The sequence below is a fragment of the Uloborus diversus genome, chromosome 2 (assembly GCF_026930045.1).
Source record: "Uloborus diversus isolate 005 chromosome 2, Udiv.v.3.1, whole genome shotgun sequence".
NCBI classification, from domain to species: Eukaryota; Metazoa; Arthropoda; class Arachnida; order Araneae; family Uloboridae; genus Uloborus; species Uloborus diversus.
Window position 1 is genome coordinate 186,582,932 of NC_072732.1, and position 25,607 is coordinate 186,608,538.

The 25,607-nt window shown below is 31.7% G+C and overlaps 1 protein-coding gene across 1 annotated transcript in view; it reads right to left on the bottom strand.

Annotated features, from left to right (window-relative positions):
• Nucleotides 1–203: 203 nt before the first annotated feature.
• Nucleotides 204–25,607, bottom strand: part of LOC129217564 (zinc transporter 7-like) — a 33,005-nt gene continuing 7,601 nt past the window's right edge. The window contains exons 2-11 of the mRNA XM_054851888.1: nt 19,102–19,203; nt 17,926–18,039; nt 17,753–17,840; nt 14,582–14,705; nt 10,731–10,805; nt 7,327–7,383; nt 7,092–7,227; nt 4,954–5,044; nt 4,003–4,152; nt 204–2,831 (exon numbers count right to left, since the gene is read on the bottom strand). Coding sequence (XP_054707863.1) covers nt 2,784–2,831; nt 4,003–4,152; nt 4,954–5,044; nt 7,092–7,227; nt 7,327–7,383; nt 10,731–10,805; nt 14,582–14,705; nt 17,753–17,840; nt 17,926–18,039; nt 19,102–19,203 — 985 coding nt within the window. The 3' untranslated portion in view covers nt 204–2,783. The remainder of the gene's footprint in view (nt 2,832–4,002; nt 4,153–4,953; nt 5,045–7,091; nt 7,228–7,326; nt 7,384–10,730; nt 10,806–14,581; nt 14,706–17,752; nt 17,841–17,925; nt 18,040–19,101; nt 19,204–25,607) is intronic.

The following is a 25,607-nucleotide window of genomic DNA, read 5'->3' on the forward strand; positions in this document are numbered from 1 at the left end:
CTTTGCAATGAGCAAACGTTTTAAAAGCAGGGTATTTATTCTACTAGGTATGCATCATATCCAAGCACAATATTGATGTGTCACTTGTAGCCCAAAAATTTGGTGAAGATTTTGCACTAGTTAGCTTACATTATTTCGCTGGATGTGATACTTGCGGTGCATTCAAGGGGAAGATTGAAGCTTTGAAAATACTACAAAGCAATGCCTATGTAAAGGCTTTCCAAAAACTTGGTTATGAGTGGGAACTTGATCCTAAATTCATTCCTACATACGAATCATTTGTTTGTAAACTTTATGGTCAAGAAAAGCATAATAAAGTAAATGATGCCCAATACTCAATATTTAAACTGAAATATAAAAGTGCGGCATCGTTACCTCTTACTTATGAAGCTTTACTATGTCATCAGCAAATTATCAAGCAAAAATTCCCAGCAGATGTTTATCAAAGCTCCTTCCTCTGACAGACATTTTTGGGTAGTTATTAATGGACATGGTTGGGTAGTTATTAATGAAGCAATTACCATACAGTGGCATTCACTTCCGTACATACCGGAAAATATGCTGAAGCGGGTATCATGTTTATGCAAAAGGACTTTTTGCATTTCAAACTAATGTTCTTGCCAAACGGGACAAACTACTTTGTTCAGGTGCTTGTTCATGTCATGACAGTTGTAAAAATAAGGTTGAATGCAAGGATAAAAGCAAAAATAGACAGAACAGTAGACCCTCGTTTTACGCAGGTTTATTTTACGCGGTTTAAGATTTGGCACCTTTATTTTATTTTACGCAGATGAGTTTCGGTTTTAGGTGGATGCGGCAATGCAAATAGATGAAATTCTCCCCTCTTTTAAAATCCAAACTCCTAAAGATTGCAGATTATGCATAATAGATTGCATTTTGGCGTGCTAATGATCGATCTTGGGCCACTGGAGACATTTTATGCGATTGGTTCCAGAGCTCTTTCCAGAAGTAAAGTTATTAAACTCACACAGTTCAGAACTCTCTGGAAGAAGAGCTTTTAGGAGTGACAAAGGAGGCCAACACCAACGAGAATATGGACATTGGTGACGCACAATCAAAAACGTTCACATTGAAAATTATGAGTCATTCCTATAGACAATAAAAATGATCTTTCTGATTTGCTAGTGAAGGAAGATTTGATCATAGAAATGACGCAAGTGATCATGGATGCGTTAATGCTCTGCAAAGAATTACTTAGAAAAATTCTTAATGACTTCCAAAAGACTATCATCGCCAGCTCCTCTTTACAAACAAGTCGATATAAGTGCACATTAAACTTATATACAATTAATCATCACTAGAATGAAGTATTTTGTTATCTGCGGAACCAAACCCCTATTTTAACACTTCTTTAAAATCTCAATTTCTGTGGTTTCGATTGACGTGGCATTCCGTAGAACGTAACCCCCGCGTAAAACGAGAGTCTACTGTATTCAAGTGACACTGGCAGTGACTTAAACTAATTGCAAATATAAAAATGTTTATGATTACTATTAATGCTAGATATTCGGATACCAATGCGGTGGCTTAGCAATTTTGGGAAATTTATTTTCATTTTTAAATTTACTCTTTTACATTTAATTGTAAGGATTTGTGATATTTTGTTTGCAAAATGAGCATGAAAATTTTGAGGTATCCATGCATTTATTTAGTAGAAATCTTTCACTGTTCATGTCAAAACTTGTAATTAACTGCTTTAAAATTTTAAGCAGATCTTTTTAGCATTTTAAATTTTAAAATACTGCATTTATCAAAATAATATATGTGTTTTTATTACAAGTTAAAATGAGCAAGTTACAAAAAAAGGTTGAATTTCAGGAAAATTACCAGTAACATGCAAAAATGACTGTAGAGTTTTATATTGACTTAATACTATCAAATAAGCTTTAACCAGATACATTTACTAGTTGTAAACATCTTTAAAGTCGAAAAATGCGAAATATATCAAAAGAAACTCCCCAGAAATAACAAAAAATGCTACTGGAACAACTCAACTTCTGCTGCCTCTAAAAACATAATGTGCAACTATTTTCATGGGAACATTGTATTTTCTGACTTATTATGCTTCTAGGTCTCTGAAAAACTAATTTTTTTTAGTTACCAGATGTGGCAAACGAAACTTTTTTCTAGGCATTTTTCAGCGTTCGTACTGTGGTCTAAAAAAATTTCATGCTTTTTTTGTTTTATAAAAACTGCTTTTTAACTTCATAATTTTATCTCAATAATAACAATTTCACATACTTTATGCACAAGATTTGTCTCTGATATTTCTGTTTGATTGGAATTGGTGATCATTAACATCATTGCTTTTGTTCTTTGCATATGTAGAAGTAAAATTTGAGTATAGGATATATACACACATATCCTTGAATTTAAAAATAATTTGCATTTATTTAACAAAAATTGTATTTTTGCCACTTAAATGTGCCATATTCTATCTTTTACAAATAGAATCTCCAAAATGTAAAAAAATACTGTAGAAAAAAGAAGACAGCATTAGAATTTACGGCAATGCTTACAAACACCCATTTTAAAGGACAAATCAAGTCTTAAGAGCTAAAATTTAAGACTAGTATTAAAAAAAGTTTCCATTTTGTTGCTGTTCACCTAAAATAGGTGGTTGGTAAAGATCTGAGCAACTTTTGTCTGATGACTCTGTCTTCAGATAATTTTCAGTTCCTCCACAAACTCCATGAAAAAAAATGCAGTTTCAGGAACAAATGTAAGAAATGTATTAAGTAAGATCTATCACTAACCGTCTCTCATACTAGCGCATAGTCAATTTGCACATATAACTGCCGCACACCAACCTAAAATGAAACAAAAATATAAGTTTTAGGAAACAAGTTTACATGATACATTTCTTTTTCTTCTAAACTCATATTATAAAAGGTTGTTAAAAAAAAAGTTTGTGGACAAACTTGAAAAGTGATTTTTTTTTTCATAATTTTGTTATCTCTTTGAGGGTTATTGTTGTTGGTAAGATGTTTGATACTGGTTACGAGGTTGCACAGATAGAGAAACGGGTGTTGTTGCGTCACTATCAGAAGAAAGGATTGACAATAAGAGATGCTGCCAATGCAATCAATAAAATTGAAGGCACAGCCCAGATTGCATACCAACCGATTGGAGTCTGTTTCATTTAACGCAACTCTTTCTGATAGAACAATAAGAGATGCTGCCAATACAATCAATAAAATTGAAGGCACAGCCCAGATTGCATACCAACCGATTGGAGTCTTTCATTTAAGGCAACACTTTCTAATAGAACAACAAAATTTTTGTGCTATTTTTAAGACAATGCCTTTTTAAAGCGGAACTTTTCAAAACAGATTGTTTGCATGTGTCTAGGTTAGCTTTAGCTAATATTCTTTTATGCAGACTGATCATTAATTCTTTTTATTTATGTTTTTTTAAACTATTATTTTGAAGGGAAAGAAGGGTGAAAGGAGGAGAAAAGTCGAGTAGTAAGTTTTTCAACTACAATCAAATCCTTTTGTGCATTTTCCATCCCTTCATTTTTGAGCAAGTGGAAAATAGTGGAAAATAAAATTTATCCAATTCAATTATGAATACATAAATGAGAAATAGAACAGTACCGTTTAAACTCCATTTTCCATTTTTTCACAGTATACAATATACTTATTAAAAAATATAAATGCTTTACATTTTTTTTTTTTGCTATTGCTTTCATTTTATATGTTTTAATTTTTGTACCCATTTCAGGTACCAATAAGTTTGGAAAGTAGAAAAGTGCCAGTATGTAAGGAAAATAAATTTCATAAATTCTATTTCTTACAATTTTTTATGTCTTAACAAGTATTTCTGTACCAGTACTAAAATATGCAAGACAAGTTAATAAGAAAGGAGCAAGATTCAACTATCGTATATGAGCAAACCTCAAATCACCAGAAAACATTATGAAATGAGCACAGAAGACAGATAAGTAGATGATATAAACATTATTGAACTTAGATTTACCTGTGTAAAAATATTATGAGTATGGCTCAAAAGATATCTGGCATCAGCAGTTGGTGCTACTTCTAATTTTATAGTACCTATGTATACGTTACTACATAGTGTCCAGAAACGAGGCTCTTGAACACTATATACACCATCTAACTGCATAACCTAAACATAAACAATTGTTTATTATAAAACGATTTTAAAAATTAAAACATAAATGACAGTTATCTTCTACATATCTGAATTAAATCTACTTGGCTAAGCTAATATAAACCAGGGCTCGAAGTGGGCATATTTGAAAAATAATAGGACACAACTTCAACAAAATTTAAGGACATTTTTAGAACAATAGATATAAAATAGCAACAAAAACAAGTACTGCCATTTTGAGCACATGCTTCATTTTCATTAATTTCATTCCGAAATGCACTTAAAAAGATAATTTTTTTAATTTCATTTTTCCATATTATAGTATGAATACAATATAGCAATGAATCTTATATGCAATACTTTTCTGCACACCATATCATTTAGTCAAGTGCAGTGCCTTAAAATTACTTTGTTGTTACCTTTAAAAAGAATTATTGAATAAAGTGGCTGCTTATAATAAAGAAGGCGGTTTAAAAGAAACTAACTAAAACTTTAATTTGCAAGTGCACTGTTTGCCATTTTATGTGCTAGGGATGAAATGGCAAACATACATGTGCAATTCTTTATAAACAAATCAATTTTTCACACACAAACGCACATCTGCTTCAGGTTTAAACAATAAGTGAACAAGAACAGTAGAAAAGTTCGATTTTAAATTTTTTTTTCTACAAAAATGTGACGTAAAATTGTGAAAATTTTACGATATTCAGTACACAGTTGAAAATATTACAAATTTGAGAACACTTTTTTTTAAAATTGAGAATTTTCGGAAAATTAGAACAACTTCGACACCTGTTAAACTCAAACAAAACTTACCCTTTGGTAACAACCAGGAAGTACGTTATCAAGAGCTTTAGGTGTCCTCTGCATTAGTATGCAAGTGGAATCTTTAAGTAATGGAATGACACTGCAAATTAAAAAAATATTTTAAATGAATTTATTGAAAAATACATGCATATGTTACCGTGAAAGTTTAAAATCTTGTAAATGTCATCATTAGCCACAGAATATCAAAAATTCACATACTAAAGATATTAGTGACAGACTGAATACTCCTGCTGAATCATCAGTGAAATTCAACATTCTCCAATTTTGACTTTGACGTTTACATATAAATTACAAATGCAATGAATTTCTTGGAAAATTTCATATTTACTTTTGGTAACAACTCATTTACATCTATTGCTTCATTTTAAAATTTGAAAACTAGTATCATTATGTTTGGATGAATATACAGGGGTAAGAGAAAATAATACAAACCGTGAATTTACAATATTACGGAAATACAGCTTAACTTCACGAACTACAGCATAACTTTAACGATACCCGATTTAACGATTTCCTCAATTTAATGATACGTTTCACTGGTTCAGATTTGACTGTATTAAGTGTCTATGCTCCTCGATTTAAAGATATCCTTGATTAAACGATACCTTTTTGCAGTTCCTCCTTGACAGTCATTAAATCGAGGTTATACTGTACGTAATGAATGTTTTTAAACTTCGAACATAAAATAAACATGCACAAAGTTACACTAAAAAAAATCTGGTACTTGCAAAGTTAGGAGTCTTTTTTTGAGGGGGGGGGGAGTCCCTCGAGGGTTTCCTATGTCATAGAATGCAGATTTAAATATGGATTTGTTTAATTTTTAATATTTCTGTTGCTGGGTTTAACTTATGTGCATATTTTAAAAAATGCCACATATTCATAAGAAAATTGACATTTCTTTAAAAAGTTAATTTATTTTTCATACTCTTTTGGCTTATTTCAAAAGTTGTCAGTTTAAATATAAGAAAATTCCAGGAAACCATTTTACACATCATAAAAACTACACAATGAAATTTAAAACAGAAAATATTAAACAGAAAGTATGGGTTGTTGAAATTCCATAGCGCTTGAGCAAAAGATTTTTAAAAAAGTGCCTAAATGAGCAACCATGTGCAATAACCTATGTAAAAAGTGCAGTTCTACATCAAGAAATTTTAAAAAGATAAACCCATTGTATTACACAAGATTTTAAACATTTCCTGAAAAGCAATAAATAAAAGGGGTTGTCTCAATATTATTCAATTAGAGAGACAAATAATTGATCAATTTATTTTATCCTAAAATTAAATATACATAACAATAAAAAAAACTATTTAAAAAGAGCTTTTTATAACTATAATGGCGAGAAAAAACCTCACAGTTTAATACTTTTTGGAGACTTTTTTACGTGTAGTGTATCGTTCAACTTTTTTATGACATTTAACTGCACTTTTACATAACTTTCCAATTGCCTATTTAGGCACTTTTTTAAAATGTATTTTACACATACGATATGAAAATTTATCTTCTTTAACAACCCATATTTTCTTTTCCAATTAGAATTTTCTTTTCAAATTTTAGCTTTCAATTTTAATTATATACAAATATTACACCTGAAAGTTTCGTATAATTTGACAACTATTGAAAATATAAGTAAAAAAGCATGAAAAAAGATCCATTTTTAAAAGAATTGTTAATATCTTAACAAATGTGTTATTTTTATGAAAATCAGCACATAAGTTACATACAGAGAAACAATAATTTGAAAACAAATTCTATCTGCATTCTACAATACAGTCACACTATGACCCTGGGATTGAATACAGGGTAAAACCCTTGATGGGAGCATCCCAACATCGCGAGAAAGATTTTTTAGAAAAGAAGTACAAGTCCTTAAAGAGCCTAATGGCCCAAGAAATTGAAAAAAAAAAAAAAAAAAAAAAACTAGCATTAAAACTTATTAATGTTGCAAATATACACTGCTGAGCTCTGGGAAGAGGCCCTACAGATTTTGTTGCACGGAAGTCCAAAATTTATAGATCCGTGCCTGTTCACAATGTTCATTATTCACACACATTAAATGTAAACTAAATTGGAATTTTTTACTCAATACTCAATACTAAATGCATTTATTTGTCAAGACAAACCTAAAGCCAATGAGAGTTGATATAAACATGGAACAAATTGGATCAGCAATCATCCAACCAAACTGGTTCATAAGAACGGCTGAAACAATTACACCAACACTGCCCAACGTATCCGCTAAAATGTGGAGGAAGACACCTTAAAAGAAAAAAAAAGATTATAAAAACGAATATTTTAATTCAGAATCAAATGCAAATATTTTCTCGAATTCCAGTTTTAGGAAAAAAAAAGAAGTACCATGCATTATTTGGCTATTTCCTCCATTTCCTTGAACATCTTCTTTGCCTTCTTTACCTGTTTTAAAAAAAGTTTGTAACAAACATTTAGGAACAGTAGAAGCGAAATTAGTACATATTGTTCGTTTGGAAAAAGAGTGCCACAATACGAAATTTTTAATTTTCTTTTCTTTTTTTCGCTTAAAAGACTAAAATGGACATCATATTCTTTGGAAAATAATGACAGATTTTTCGTTCTAATATTAACCACTGAAGAGTGCAGCAAACTTACTTTTCTTAATGCAAATTGCCTGATGAGTTCAACTTCAAACATTTCTCCTGTAAAATTTAATTTCTTCGTATTATGGCACTCTTCTTCCAAATGAGTGACATGAATTATTAGGTGTCATTATTAGCTAGCTTTCTTTTTAGCTGCCAAAATGTTTCGCTTAGTTACAATGTTATAATAAAAGGAGTGATACAGTACAAGACTGAGTCTCAACCTGTGGTCTGTAAAACTTTTATATGGCTAGCGAAAGCTAACAAAAATTAATCTATATAATTTTCATAGTCATAATTAAATTTATTAAAGGAAACTTTTGGAATCCTCTTATTTTCCATAAAATTGTTGCGAAAATATTCTTTCTATTCTATGTTGTCCACAGAGGATTCGGAAAAGTAGTGAGTGGTCTTCAATGGTGAAAAGATTAGGAACCACTACACTGTCTTCCAGCTTGAAAAACAAAAACAGAAAATGATTTGAAAAATTAAGTTTAAAACTTACCAAAAAAAAAAACTGCATTTCATATAAAGTTAGTAAAAAAACAAGCAATTAGGTGCAAAATTATGATTGTCAAAAAGTTAGGCACCAAAAACAACGACTGGATGAGAAAACATGATTATCAAGCTAAAATACACCAACAACCACTAAATTTGAACCCTTAATAGAAATATGGCATTTTATGGTACTTAAGCCGCAGCTATACTTGTTCAAAAGTTAAACTCTAAGAACCACAATTTATACCCTAATGAGGTATGTGGGAAGGAGGAAAAAATCTAATGACGTCTCTGAATTCTATGAAAACTCATCTGAGAAAGAAAGGCACAGTGTGATGATGTAGAAAATTGGACATCTTTTTAGGGAATTTAGTTAAACTTATTATAACTACTGATTTGAAAGACGCTAGTATTATAAAGTTGAGAACTGATAATTGTGATTAAGAAATTTCCAATACGGCAGACCCAGACAGTGACAATGAGGATTTTAAACAATTATTGTTAATTTTCCTATGAGGATGGAGGTCCTGAATTTGATGGCTATGAAGATAGTTATTAGGTGTTTTTACTTACAGAGTATATTATCTTATTAATAAATGAAAATTACTTACAATTACTCTACATTAAAAATTATTTTGTGTTCAGTAATTAAGTCTAATGTAAGATAAATAAATACCTTTGTGCTGAACAGAAAAGTAAGAAAAACAACTGAACAACTGCTGAACAAAAGTAAGAAGAACAAAAGGATGAGGCTTTTGTTGGATGTCTTTTCATCCATAAGCTCATTACTTTTTGCATTGAAAAAAGCGTTCCCTGTAACGCCGAAAAACGTGTCTGCTGTAATTGGCAAATTTGTGCTTTTTTTAACATTGTTTTTCTTACTTTAAGTGTAATGTAATTTGAACTTAAAGTTGAGCATTTTAAAAATTGTCCAAAATCTGCAAATCAATTCTTCCTAATTTGCATTTTCAACAGTTTCTTTCATCATAGTTTTCTCTCAATAACTTTATGGTTTTTAATTATTGTGGAAAGTGTACTAGATTAATTAGAGATTTTGAAATAAATAGAGCAATTTCGACTTTCTTTTTTCATTTACTAACTTAAAAATTTTAATTTTATCTTCACCTAAAAGCACATTAAAAAGCTTTTTCCCAGCCATTTTACAAGAAACTAAAAAACCAGAAACCTATGAGGATGAGGAACGGTTTTCAGTATTTGCTTGAAAACTGATGAAAAATCAACCCTCTGTCCTCAAAGTGGGCAACTTGTACTGAAGAAAAGCACAAAGAATTTATATCCTGGATAAAACACTGGGTAAAAAAGACTACAGCACCCTCCTCATACTCACACTACCCTATTATCTTGCCCCAATCTCCTATTCTTAAACTTTCTAAGGCAAAGGAAGAAAAACTACCAGCAAGTGTCTCTACTACTGGTTCTACTATGAAAACTTCCAAGGAAAAACGGCAATTCAAACTTGCTTTTGTGCAGAAATTTCGACACATCAAGGGTTTCAAAAACTAGATTTCGAGAAAATCACGAAAAATACTGAGGATTTTTTATGGAAAATGCAGGGGAATTTTCTTTTTTTTTTTCCCTGAGACATTGAGAGTTTTGAGATATCAAGATTTGACTCAACATGTTACAGAACTGTTTTTTTTTTTTTTTTTTTTTGGTCATGTTCTACTTTGGGGAGGAGAGGGGGGGGGGGGGTCTGACCTACTTTTTTAAATTAAAAAAAAAAAAAAAAAAAAAAAACAGGCTGAAAATAAGCATAAATTCTATTTTAAAGTCAAAAATACAGAATATTTTTGACAGTCAGCAGTTTTTTTTGCTGGATCTACAGATGGTCAAATGTGCAATTCCCCACTGCAATACACACAAGTTTTGAACTTTAAAAAATACAATCTGATACAATATTGACTACATTGCTTTCATGTATTTAAGACAAATATCCACATAAAAATAGTTAATAAAATTACATAGGAAATGTCTTTGAAAGTAATTTTCTGTCCTAGCCATTAAAACAGCTCGATAATCTGTCTTAGACAATGGAACAAAAGAATCTCATTTGTCACAAAATAAAAATTATTATTACTAGATGTTTTTTCCTTCAGCACCTTAACAAAAGCTATTTATGTTCAAGAATTAGTCATATAATTACAGTCCATAATATAAGAAATACAATCGATTATGGATGCTATTTTGACATGCAAAACTAACACTAATGAAAGCAAAATCTATGGAAAGTACAAATTGATTTTGGCTCACAGCTGTGCCATCTATGAGCAATCCTCAGAACTACAAAAAGTAACCCCCGAATCAAAAGAGATGCGTAAGTAGTGCTTGTTTCAATTTTTATGAGGATCCTCAGAACTACAAAAGTAACCCCCGAATCAAAACAGATGTGTAAGTAGTGGCTGTTTCAACTTTTATGAGGACAATTTTAGTCTTGTCACATAGCATGCAGCACTAACGGTACGGACACAAAAACTATAAACAAGTGAGATGTAATGCCGACCAAGAAGGGATTAAAAGAAAGCATTAAAATAGACATTTAAAATAATCTATGTTACACTAAAATATTACATTCCAGATATCTTTAATTGGGAAAAAATAATTCATACATTTCCAAAATATGGTACATACTATAATTATGAGAATGTCCATGCCCATGTCCGTGTTCATGATTATGTGACTGTCCATGGCTATGTCCATGATCACCTGTAAAATAAAAGCATGAATATTAAGTTTGAACGAAAAACAATTTCCAAATTCAACTTAAATGAAATTAACACTTTAAACGTTTCAAATGCAAAATCAAAAGTCAAATTTCAGCTATTTGCTGATTAAGTAATTATGATCATTGACTAATTTTATCAAATTTTTCATTGAAGTAAACTTTTAAACATTTAATGACGTAGTCAACTCGGGATAATTCGAATTTTTCGATATTTCAAAAAAAAAAAAAAAAGTATTTCCCTGAACCTTTATCGCGTTTTTAATGAAATTTTCTCTTTAACTCAATTATTTTTCCCTTCCTCTCGGCAACTCAAATTTTTTTCCCATTCACTCAAAAAAATTTCAATCCCTCAAAACTCGAATTTTCATACAGTTATGCTTTTTCTCCTTCATTTATGTGCTCTAGAAGAAAAACGTGTCTTTGGGCTCTCTCTCTTGTTAGTAGTTTTTACAGTTGTGTTCATCACACGTATGTGGGAGGGGAGGCATGTTTCAGCTCCTGTTTTCTGCCAACAGTGGACAATGGTCGAGTTTCTAGAACAAAGGTTCTCTCAACCTGAATGACCAGTTCCCCAAACACAAACCCTTTCTCGTTCTAGTCCTCAGTTTCCTACTTTGCTTATTAGTGCTATGAAGAAGCTCAAGTTCATTTTTCATCGCACTATGGCTGCAAAACAAAAATGCACTACTTTCTATTGCAATGAAAAAAAAAAGTGATTGATGTGGTTGGAAAAGGGGGAAAAGACACTACACTTTCTATTGCAATGAAAAAAAAAAGTGATTGATGTGCTTGGAAAAGGGGGAAAGAAAAAGATTGATATTGGGAAGGAATTTGGCATTCCGAACAGCACACTGTCAACCATTCTCAAAAACTTTGATGATAATCAAGGGGATCGAAAAAAATGAAAATTGTAGAATATCCGGAAGTTGAAAAATGGATGACCCAGAGTCAAACCCAGAATATTCCACATAATGGAAACATATTGAGAGAAAAAGCGGAGGATTTTGGGAAGCAACTCAACTTTACGGATTTCAAAGCAAGCAGTGGTTGATTTGAAAATTTCTAGAAAAAGAAACATCACTTTTTATAAAATTTGTGGAGAAAGTGGAAGTGTTAGTCAAGAAGTCTGCGAGGAATGGAAGGGATCACTGTCTTCAATTCTAAAAGAGTATGACGACAAGGATGTTCAATGCCAATAAAACAGGTTTATTTTTTAAATGTCTTCCTGACAAAACAATAGCTGTGAAATGGGAAGCTTGCCATGGCGCAAAGAAAAGCAAGGAAAGAGAAACTTTATTACTGTGCACCAACATAGATGGATCCGAAAGAATGAAGCCAGTAATGATAGGAAAACCAAAAAAGCCAAGATGTTTAGCTGGAGTTAAATCATTTCCTGTGGATTATGCAGCTAACACAAAATTATGGATGACAGTCGAATTGCTTGAAAAATGGCTGAAAAATTTAGACCGTAAAATGTCTAGGCAAAACCGCAAAATTGTCCTATTTGTTGACAACTGTACATTCCGAGCTCAATTACGACGAAATTAAAATCTGTAAAACTGGAGTTCCTTCCGCCCAATACCACTTCAAAACTATAGTGGTTAGATCAGGGAATCATCCAAAATTTCAAACTGAAATATCCTCATCAAGTTGTAAAAAAATGCATGGTTGAGATTGACGAAGGAAGCAACCCTTCTGTAAATGTGTTGCAGGCTATGAGAATGATTGATAAAGCCTGGAATTGTGTTGAACAAAGAACAATAGCAAACTCCTTTAGAAAGGAGGGTTTCCATAAAGCATCTACTGAGGAAATCCATGTAGAAGAGGAAAAAAAAGAAAAGGAAATTGAGGAAACAGTTAATGAGGAATTGAGTTTAGTGTCGAAAGCTCTGCAGTTAGATCCTCTAACAACATTTTGAGACTTTGTCAACATAGATGATGATATTCAAGTGTGTGTGTAGAAATTTATTAGGAAAAGACATAGTTGCCGAGTTTAGACCACTCTCAGGAGAGGAAGATGATGAGCTTGAAGAGCTTATCCATCCAAAAAAGATCACCTCTAATGAAGCAAAAAGTGCCATGCATGTGATGCGGGCGCTCATTGAATCGAGACCTGATGTGGACTCAAAGACATTCAATGCTATTTTCCATCTGGAAAATATAATTGACGTGGAAAAAAAAAAGAGTACCAGTCAAAATCTTTTTGACCGATATTTTAAATAAAATATGGTAAGTTCTTTTTTTGTGTTCACGTTTGTTAATGAGGTATATAATATACTTATATTAAATGGAATGATTTTTTGTAAGATTTTCGATAACTCGAATTTTTTATGTCTTCCCTTCAATTTTGAGTTAGCGAGAGTCGACTGTATTCAGTTCATTAGAAATAAATAAATCTCTGTCATAAGAAAGAGGAATAATTTTTGGACAGTACAAACAGTATTTTAATCACAGTACAGTGCAATTTTATGAATTTAAGAAAAAGATTGCATTCTTAAAGATAAAAAATACTATTAAACTAAACTAAGCAGTGCAACATCCCATGGGAGCCAGGGTCTACTGCACCCATCTCTGTTTTTGAAAAAAAAAATATTATTACTTTCTAAAAATACAAATCCTTTGTGTAATAGTACATATATAGTAAAGTGTCTCACTATAAGGTTTTAAAGCTACTTCAGTAGTTACATTTTAGGAAGATTAATTTTATATGATTTTGATTTTCCCTTTCATGGTAGTCATATCTGCTGTAAAATCTTCATACTAGTGAAAAATTATAACAAAATTTTCCTACATTTATCATTATAACTATGATAAATATAGAACAAGTATAAACATGTTGATAGAAATTCAGTAAAAATAAAATGTATTTCAAAACAGCAATGAACAAAAGCAAGCATATCTGATAAAATTGTAATTATAAATGAATGGGCCACTAGAAGAAGGACATATAAGGCAGTGAGAAGCAAAGGAATGTAAGTGGCAAAATTAAAAATTTGGAGATAACCAGCACACATGGTAGGTGAACTTCTCCTCTGTCTTGGGGCAAGAAATGGTACTAGTAGCCCTGGTAGTTGCTGCTATACAGCATGATTTAGAAAAAAAATTCAATGAAAGTCTATCTAAGATGTTATCTTTACACGCGTTCTACTCAAAACTTGAAAATGTTCACTTACATCCCTTTGCTTCTTGTTGCCTCATACATAACAAATTAAAAATTTAATTTTTTGTTTAATATATGCCCTTCTTCTAGGACAGGAAGGAGTAAATATTAATGAAGACCAAGTGTAACATATGCCTTCCTTCTAGAGACCCATTCAAATGAAGAATGAACAGATTAGTACAAAGAGAATACAAAAGTCCCTTATAAAATTAACGGCAAACTAACTCTGGTAATGCATATCATTTTAAAATACTTTACCACTTCAAACTAATTTTTAAAAAAAAGCTTCTTTAATTGTGAATTTTTATATCACTTTCTGTTTGTGGTTTCAAGTAAAATTATAACAAAATCCATTTTGCATAATATTTTACTACAGGCAATCATCACTTTCATACATAATAGCTTTTAAAATTTTCTGGATAATATTCAAAACTCAGTTAAAAATGTTAAATTCAATCATCATTAGCAAATTATGCATAGCATGAACCTAATATACAAAAATATACATACTATAATGAATAAATTGAAAGTTATTCTGTATCTGGAAAAGTCTGTGACATAACAACAGTACAGGCATTCATATTTACATTGTCTTACCTCCATCGTGCGAATGACCATGCCCATGTTGAAATGCAAAAATGCCAACTAAATTAACTAAGAAGCCCAACACAGAAACAACAAAAAGTCTTTCATGTTTTACTTCTGGGGGTTCAATGGCTCGCTGAAAAGACAAATAAATAAATTTACAAGGAAAGAAAGAAAACAAACAATTCGAAAGTTAATTAACATCATAGACAAATTTCATTTAATTTTTAAAATCTTTCACACATCAAAAAACTCAAAAATATTGCCACTTCCAGTAATATAAACTAGTAGAGAAATTCAAACTAATTCAAAGGGATTTTTAAAAAAAATTATTGTTTTGAAAATTCATATAAACCAAAAAAGTAATATCTTCATGTATCTTTATATCTTTATATCATTTCTTATATCTTTAAACGAGCAATTCTTGTGGGTATGTATATATTTCGTATCTCGGAAACGGCTCTAACGATTTGGATGAAATTTTGGATTTAATTGTAGTTTAGCATTCTAAGTTCATCTACATCAGCGTTTTTTCTATAAAAATGCGATTTTTTTCAAAAAAGAGTTTTTTAATATAAAGTCTAATTGAGTTCAGCCTTGAAAAAAACTGTGAATTGATACATAAGGCAGACGATTTGCAACCATAACAATGAAAATTTGTCCCTTCTCGCTTTAAAAGTTTAAACTTGCTTAGGGTTGCCAGGAATGGCTGATATTAGCCACTTTGGTTCATTTCAATCACACTTGGCTAAAAACAAATTCAAAAGCACTATGTAAGTCAATGTAAGGCATTTTTTTTAAAGCAAAACTATTGCTTGACCGCCTAATTTTATTTTATTTACTTATACTCTTTTTTACACTTCAAATAGTTTTATATATTTGTTTTTTTAAATCACGCATCTAAATTTCATTTTGAAAAAACATAATTCTAGAGACTTTATATTTTGTTGGAGTGGCATGTGGATCATTAGTTTTTACGGAAAGCGTGCTATATGTAGCATTTTCTGGCATAAAGTGACCACTACACTAAAAGTATTTATTCCAAATGAAAATCTTGATTAGGATAAAATCGTGAATCGCGATGTAGTATGGAAGGAAGTTTTGGGTTAAAAACCGATTTACCCACAGTAGAATTGGCTACAAGTTCAAAGTCTTTTAATTAATGACAGGAAAATTGTACAGTGGAAACAAAATGTAGGGGAGGTCGAGGTAATAAGAGACTGGGGTAATGAGAGACGCAGTCAAAAAATCACAAAAAAAAAAAAAAAAATCTTAGACAACTTTAAAATTATGTAATATAAAGAACCATATGTATACTTTACTGCAATACACTTCTTTAAAAGTTTATAACATGTTTCGATTTTTTTTTCATGCAATGAAAAAAAACGCGATATTTTGTAGGTGAAGTGTTTGGGAGTTATTAATGTGTAAACTTCTGACCAATACTATTTTTTGAAATCTGGAAAGTCTTCCTTATTTACAGGCTGTGAGCCAGTCTCTTATTACCCCATTTTTATTTTTTGTAGTATTGGGTAAAGGGGTTAGTATGGAGTAATATGAGACTGGTGTCTCTTATTGCCCCATACTAACCCCTCTTAGATGGGCTGATTAGAGACAAGAATTTATTGAAATTTTTGAACATTTTTTAAAACAAAATATTTGTTGAATAATCGCCTAAAAAATCAAGAGGAGTCCATTTTATGCAGTTAATATGAGATAGTTGTTTCAAGTTTTTTAGAATATTAGTATACATTTTATTTCATTTTACTTTTGTCTCTTACTACCCCAGCCTCCCCTAACAGATAGTTTAAAGCAAAATGTTGATTTAATTGCATTCAGAATCTTCTTTGTTTGGTACTTGAGTGTTATAAGAAGGTAGCGGCACATTTTCAATCATTTGCTTCATATTTATTGTCGCTATGTTTGGTCTTAGGAACTACTTTTTTGGCAATACCGTGTGTTAAATATTTATACGCAACCAACTCAGAGCTTTTGTAGGTGGATGACTGTGGAGGAGAGGAGGCTAATATTCAGTAGTAGGCTTCTTATAGCTGAAATGATTATAATGCTGATGAAGTGTTTACATGTATATCTCTCATTTCTCGGAAGCATCGAGCACCTTAATATTTCGTTAACGTGATGCTTTTTAAATATATTTGAAAAAGTATCGAATCTCAGAAAAACACAAGTTGACAAAAAATAATTATTTTAAAGCCGAGCGAGGCTTGGTCGTCCAGGTACTATTTTTTTAAATTAAAACAGCTGTAGAATTATAAGACTATCATAAAAATGATTAAATTTTGTACAACATTTTTCTGCCTTTGAAGGATTGCAACATTGAAGGCGGCTCATGAGACTGGATTTTGCAATTATTTTTTATTATATATTAAATGATTTTTTCCAGAAGATTTATTTGCTTAGTAAAAAAAATACAAGAATTGCTTGCATTTAGACTTACATCATGAAATTTGGCATAGAATTAGTTTGTAGCATGGGGGTGTGCACCTCGAAGCGATTTTTCGAAAATTTGACTTTGTTCTTTTTCTACTCTAATTTTAAGAACATTTTCCCAAGCAAAATTATCATAAGATGGACGAGTAAATTATCAAGTTATCATAACGTGGAACCGTAACATGGGCAAGCCAATTGCAAGAAATTCATCCTACATTATTTGTAAATATACCAGGCGAACCAAAAGACCGTTTAACTTTTCTACTACGGGCAAAGCAGTGCGGGTACTGCTAGTACTATTATATAAAAAAAAAATGACTGGAAATATGTTACTATTAACTTATGTAGTACTTTAATATCTTTTTTTTTTTGTTTGTTTGTTTTGTTTTTTTGTTTTTTCTTTTTTTGCAGAAGAGAAAATCTGTTTCAGGAAATATTTTCCACCAGTTTGCCGGTCCATCAGGCAAGAAAGGTTGAAAAACACTGGTATGGAATATTTATTTCTGGGTAATAAAACATTTTTAAGCAATTTAATTTGCTTCTGAAATATGTGTTTGAAAGGTTTAAACATTTTGATCAATTTGAAATTATTATACTATTTTAATTATGTAAGATAATTGATCTGTGAAATAATTTATTCAACACACAACCTCTGGTTTCGAGATGTACATATATCATCTACAAATAAAAGTATATCATCGACAAATAAAAAAATGTGAAATAAATATTTACCTCCACAGCTTCTGAAAATATGAAAAATGCGATGAACAGGAGGAAAAGACCATTAACGAACCCAGCCAAAACTTCTGCTCGTACATAGCTACAAGAAAATTATACATTTACATTTTGGGACATTTCATTGCAATACAAAAACAAATTAAGCAAGATATTTCAAAATACTGTACCCATAAGGATATCTGTCATTGGCACGCCATTTGGTTATCACAGATGCAGCTAAGCCTGCCAACAATGCAGTGCAATCAAAAAACATGTGAAAGGAATCTGATATGAGTCCCAAGCTGAAACACATACAGACTTTAAGTTCACTTACAATTGTTTTCACAACATAGGAGAAGAACATAAAATATAGACAGATATCACCAGTTGAGAAAAACACATTCAGTTCAGGGGAAGAAAAAAATGAGAATAAGGTTCATTCATGGAAAATATGTTATATGCCTCACACGTGATAGCTATATATTTCATCACGTAAACAATAACTTAAAAAGATCATAGAGATTTTTTTTTTTTTGCTTAAGAAATTGCACATTTATATAGATAATTTCTTAAGCAAAAAAACTATATTATGGAAAAAATTTGAAACATATTGAAAACTGAAGTTATCAAAAATTCCAACATTTTTAGCCAAGTAACTAATAAGTTTATAAAACAAGAAAAGTTACCCTGCAGTGTTAAAAAGTTACATGTAAAATGTTTAAAATAAAAAACAAAAATATGACATGATTTAAGCAAATGTTTGAATAAGAGTAGAAAAAAGTTCAGAAAAATGCACACATTAATGTTATTGCAGGCAGGCCCAAAATAAGACTAGAGCAAGGCCTTTTTTTTTATAAAGACTTATTATTTTATGAGATTGTATAGTAAGATAAAACACCAGTTTTTGACACCTATAACAAACAAGCTAAAAGGTAAGCATTGCCAATTTTAACGAAATTTTATAATTTTGATTAAAAAGGTTTTTAGTTCTTAGTTTCATACCTTTTACAACTATAAAATGGTATTTAAGTTTGTAATACTTACCTTTCAGGTTATTTGTGTCGACTACTGTTTGGTTTTACATAACAGATTAATAATGAAAGCAATATTAATTCTAAGTTTAATATTATAATTATATGGGAACATAGTGCGAGTGAAACATACAGTTACTATTAACAAATTTAGTTCATGTTGATTGAAAATATCTGACACATACATTAACAGTTGGATTGATATCAAAAGGTAAGATATTTTAGATATCTTGGAAAGCATCTTTTCAAACTCTGTAACTATTCACTTGACTGTTAATGGGAAATTGTAATTTGCATATTAATATTTTAATAACATGGAGAAAGAAAAAATACCTGTTTGTCCAGATTCCATAAAATAATTCCACAAATGCAAATGACAGATTGAGCATAAGAAAACAAAACAAATTTCTAGATGTTTTGTCAGCTAATATCACCCTAAAATATGAAAGAAAAATGGAATTTAAAAATTCAGAACATTTAAAATTATTTTTAAAAAGCAATAAGATAAGTTGGAGAAATAACAGAATTGAAACTATACTTATGGGGGGGGGGGTGTTTCATTACTATTTTAGGTTTCGGAAAGTAATTCATTGACAGATTATAGAAAAGTCTGACCTTAGACATGAATAAAAAGGAAAGAAATTAAGTGGAGAATAGTGAAATATTTTACACATTAAAATAACAAAAATTTTTAAATAAAAATTTCATAAAAGTTAACCTTTTTTATTTATTTTTTTAACAAAAACCAGAGTTGCCAACCTTGGAGGAATAGGAGCAAGTGTGGTGATTTTGAGGAGCAATTTGAAAATTTGCGGAGCAATTTGGTATTTTGCATAAAAATCAATAAAAATAACTAAAACCACTTATCTAAAATTGTTTTAGAGCTTTAATAATCATCTTAAGCATTAGAATAAAAATAATTGCTTTTAAATTGATAACACAGCTTCAAACACTATTTCAATCTTTGAGTATAAGCATCTTTAATTTACCATATTTACATGTTTGACACAATAATGACAAAATATAAGCTTGAAAACGTTGGGCCGGGGAATGCGGAGCAAAATAACTTCTTTGCAGAGCCGCAGAGTTTTTCCATTTTTGCAGAGCTACTCCACAAAATGCGGAGCAGTTGGCAACCCTGCAAAAACTAACACATTTACTAACAACTGTTAACTCTGCGGCATCTGGGATCAGAACTCTGATGCCAAAATTATAATTACCAAAATGAAATTGAAAAAAAAAAATACTGTACCTCACAATGAGCTTGATTTATCAGTTATAAATTAACTAGAGACTCATAATTAAGCTTCTAAGAAAAGAGTTACTGCTGTGTGCAGGTAAATGGCAGTATCTGCAGAAATGAGTTTTTGAGATATTTAAAGAAATGTTACTTGGATTCAATGTTAACCATGGGGAAATCTTGGAATTAGACTTTTTTTTCCAGCGGAAACCAAATGAGCAAGCTTGTACAATAAAGGTAACATACAATAGATGACAAAAATGCAAAAAAAAAAAAAAAAATGAAAAGTTTGCAGTTACTGTCCTTTACCTACACACGGCAGACAGGGTGGCGACAGGAACTGGAAAAAAAAATTCCCTGACTTTTCCCTGATTAAGTTCACAAAATTTCCCTGATTTATGTTATCAATGATAATGGTTTCCTTTCTTTGCCCTACCTGAAAAGCATTGCATATTAAATAAAATGCTGTGTTTAGAACGGTTTAAGCTGTTAATGAAAAATATATTTTAAAAAGAGGGTTCTTTTTTTTTTTTTTCGTAAAAATAGTGTATTAAATTATCGGCGGAGAAATATTGTAAGAAATCTAAAACAAATACTTTACTTCTAGGAACCAGTTAACATAAGAATTCTAAGAAATTATTAAAACCTCTCTTAAATAAATATCTGATCATGATAAAACTAAAACATTTAAATGGAAATAATCTTGAACTGAATTTTCAAGCAGTATAATTGTTGCTGCAAGAATAACAAATGATAGTTAAAGTACAGAAGCAATGTAGTTTTACTTACGTAAAAAATACTGCCGTGTGCAGGTAAATGGTAGTATCTGCAGAAATTAGTTTTCGAGATATTTGAAGAAATGTGTGGTGGACTCAATACTAACACTAGGAAAATGTTGGAATCAGACGTTTTTTTCGCGCCTCTTTTTCAGCGGAAGCCAAATAAGCAAGTATGTACAATTTAGATGACAAAAATGCAAAAAAAAAAAATGTGCAGTTACCGCCCTTTACTTGCAAACAGTGGCGTACTGGGCCGCCGGGATACCGGGAAAATTCCCGGTGCGCCGGTGCCTAAGTAGTTTTTTTTTTAAATCAAAGTTACTTTCATTATCGGTTTCTGTTTTTCTCATTCTCATCCAAATTTCCCTCCTTTCCAAATTTATCTATTTCCCAAAGAAAAAAATGGTATATAGCGGAGTTTTTCCCTTTTAAATTCACGAATTGTAAAAACACAATAAGTAACCATTCAGCGCCGACTTAAACTCAATTGAAACTAATAAACTTCTGCATTAAAAGTCTTGGCTAATATGGGCGCCCATATGTAAAATTTTAAGGGACGGGGCTGATATTTTGCAATGGTTCCAAGATATTTTTGAACCAAGGCGCCTATTTTAGACATCTGACTTTCCTACGGCGCCTTTCTCTCTGTAACTCGGTAGCAAGCAAGGATTTTATTCTGATTGGGGGGGAGTAGTGGGGGACTGATGACGAAATTTTTTTATATCGTCTTGGGATCGCTTTCAACGATAGCTCCTTCCCTAGATTCACCACTCATATAACTAATCATAACTAACAGCATTGCATAGCACTTGAGTGTTATTCATGATTCAGAAGCGCTGCGGAACATTTCAACTGTTTCATAATTCTCTAATTATAGTGAAGTAATTGAAAATTCCGTAGCGTTGGCACGGCGCCCCCATGAAAATTTCACTGCGCTCTGATTTACCCCCACCCCCAAGAGTTTGGGAATCAAAAGTACAGGTTACATGCTTGTGTTATATAGAAGGTACTAGCTGTGTTGCCCGGCTATGCCCGGTCCACCTTAAAACTAAAAATTGTGTCAAATGACGTATATTCAACAATCAGGTTTAAATAAATAAATTAAAAGTAAACATCATGCAAAATTTCCCTCCCAAACAATGACGACAGATATTAAAATACTTTAAAGAAAGTAAATCGAGAATGATGGATTTTAAAAGCGTAACCATGGAAACACAAAATAAAATAAGTTTAAGGAATTAAAATGCGAAAGAAAATGATTAACAATTTGAATGGGAAAGAGATTTTTTGAACTTGATTTAAAAAGGCTTGTAACCTTTTTTTTTTTTCCTTTCGAGATGGAAGCTTAGTTTTTCGATCATAAGTCGAGATGGATCTGGAGTAAAAAATATCGCTTTTTCCCCAATGGTGTCAAAAAAAAAAAAAAAAAAACTGTGGGACAGTTCCTTCACTTTTTATTGATAGATTTAATGAAGAAAGTAGTGCTTAAATTTCAGCTAAGCCTAAAAAAATTCGAGTTAAAAACGCAAGTAACTCCCGCTGTAATTAAGTTAGATGATTAAAACAAATAGCGTAGAACGCGGAAAATCCTACCCTTTCTAATGATATATAATATTAGTATATGTGCATAATTTTTCACCCCCATATTCGGAATTTTATGTGAAAATTGGGTCTATATTAGAAAAAAAAATACTCCTCAAATTTTTTTTTCAAACATATGTGGAAACCTTTCCGGGGCTAAGAGAAAGATGCTGTGAAAATTTCAGCGAAATCGGCCGGGTAGTTCTCGAGTTTAGCGCATTTAAACAAACACACGCTTTTTTTGAAGACTTCATTTTATACTATCTACTCGCTGATTCGAGGATGTCTGGCATGCGAACACGTAGGGCGCCGAGCACAAAGGGGGGAGGGGGCGAAAAGAAAGGCGAATGGAAAATTTCTTCTCGAAACATTTTTTTCCCAAGCTTGTTTGCCTTTCGCCACCCCCCCCCTCCCCAAAAAATATATATATTAAAATATTAAAATATGTTTCATGATATTCTGAAGTATACAGTTGCGCGGCGATTAGTGGCTCTCCTTCCCTAACATCACTGCAAATAGCCTAAATGCGTTTTTACAGCTACAATTTTAGGGGGAGAGCACAGCCCAACACACTCTCTTAAAAAAAAATCGGATATAATCTACAATTGCGTCTTTAAGTTTCAATTTCGAAATATGGTCGCGGAGCTTCAACGAACTTCTTCAGCCCCTAACATTACCAATGATAATCTGGAATGCACTTTTAAAATCAAATTACAACATTTTCCGGGGTGGGCCTCGATCTCCTTTCCATAGTACAACCAAAGATGGTCTAAAACAGAGCTAAAATTTCTAAAATGTTCCAGGGGGGAGCCCCGGACCCCCTTTCATTATCATAATTCTAGATAACAATTTAATTTTAAGGTTTCAATTCCGAAAAATAGACGAGCGCTCCCTTTCTTCTCCTGCTCCTAACATTACCGAAGATCGTTTAAATGCATTTTGAAAACGAAAAAAACCAAAAAAATTTCGGGGGAGAAGCCCTCGCACCCCACATTTATTTTTGAGTGAATATTATTCTCATGATTAGGTTCATAGTCAATGCTTAGATCTAGTAATAACCAGACTCTTAAACCAGAAGATGAAGACATTCTCTTTCTCTTTATTTAAAACTAGCAGTACCCGCTCGGCGATACCCGTGCTATGAATGTAAAAAAAGTCTGTAGAAGAAAAAAAAAAACTCCCCCCCCCCCTTCTGATGTGAAATGATCATTTTTCTGCGATCAAAATGCGTACCAACCTTTTCAAAAAAACCTACTCAAGTTTCTTTGGAATTTAAAACCCATTATGCTAAAACACATTAAAAGATTAACAGCAGCTATACAATTCAAAATAATCCTTCAACTGTATAGTTCATCGCTTCACTCGCTAAGTAACCACGCTACCGTAACCCTGTCCTTTAACGATTTTTTTTTCTGCGATTTAAAATGTTTCGCCAAACAAACGATACTAAATGAAAACGCTGTAAAGAACAACCCCATAATAATAAAACGACAAATCAAATTATTTACTTATGTAAGTAACTATCTTCATTTATAAAAGCAAAAACAAACGTTGAAGATATAAGGAAAACAAAACCCAATAGAAAAAGCCTACAAAATCAAATTATGTACTTGAAAACATGAAAAAAAAGAAAAAATGCATTCCAAAATCTGTTCGCTGACCACTACAGACCCACAATAGAGTAGCATCTGAGCCGTGTGGCATGATTCCTCGCAGCTATCGACACTTTCGGCCAGCGCCAACTCGATGAGTTAACTCCGCCATCTATTAGGAATTCATAGAACTTAACAATTAAACATTTAATTTGCAATTACAAATATTTCAGTCAATCTGATTTAAAAAAAAAAAGTCTATAGCCTTAATCAATAAATGGAGTATTCAACACAAAAATAATTTTTTAATTTGAACCAGTAGTTCTTGAGATTAGCACGTTCAAACAAACAAACTCTTCATCTTTATATTATTAGCATAGATACGTTTGAAACAATTAAAGGGCCGCCATTTTCGTATACCTGTAGTAGAGCATTTCGGGGGGGGGGGACACAAATGGAATACGCGAGAAGCTTAAGGGGACACTGGACGTTCAAAAGGAAGAAATTTTTGTCAAAATTTTGACATTTTTATTTTTTGAATTTATTTGAATATGAGGACAATTTTGTGAGTTTTGTTTTATTTAGTATAGTATAGAGAATGACTTAAAATTAAGTTTCAGTGTTGTGAAATCAAAATAATTACGCAAGGGACTTTTCAAAGTTTTGTTAATTATCGTTAAAGCTATTTACATTTTTTTTTAAATAATTGGTCTTCTAATTAAAATTTTTAATGAAATTTTATAATTAAGCTTGTACTAGTGTTTAAATTATATGGTTAAAATTTCATCCAAATCCATCAATAATTAAAAAAGTTTGTTTTCAAGGTCCGGTGTCCCCTTAAAATTGTATGAGTGGAGGGGGGAGGGAGGTTTTTTACTTTACCGTCGCCCCCTGAAAAAACTTTTTTTGTATCCACCCCTGTACTCACCCTACTTTTTTTGACTTCGCGGAAGACCGGGGGGGGGGGGCGGCGCTCCTGGGTGGGGGGTAGCAACAGTTTCACAATTATAAACGTATAAAACAGCGTTTCCAAGTCATCAATTTTAAAAATTTTGTGGGAAAGTTTCCTCTTCCCCCGTCCACAAGAATCCTGTCACAAAGTTATAAAACCTAGTCTAAAGTTTAATTTTTAGAAGTTAGAACTTCGATTTCGAAAAATTGCCGGGGATGAGTACCCGATCTGCATTTCTTCCTTTCATGTTATCAAAGATAGCCTAGGTCTCAAATTACGTTTTGATACTTCAATTTCAAAAATCTTTCGTGGAAAACAGTTGAACCCTTCAAACGCAATGTTTCCCCCATTAAAGATCGTCTAAAATTTCCGATTTAAGACTTCCATTTTAAAAATTTCCCAGGAAAAGTCCCCGAAACTCATGCTTTCACCTGATGTCATCAACGATAGCAGACGAAGATGTAATTAGGATTTCAATTTTGAATAATTTCCGCCCCAGACACTTAACTCTGCCAAACATTATTAAAAAATATTTTTTTATTGCATATTTGAGACTTATTTCGAAAAATTTCTAAGAGTCCCAAACCGCATTCCTTCCCCGTTCTCTAACGTTGTCTCAGATTGCCATATACAATCGTGTTTTGGACTTCAATTTCGAAAAACTTCCGATTGAGCATATTTCCTTCACCCCGACC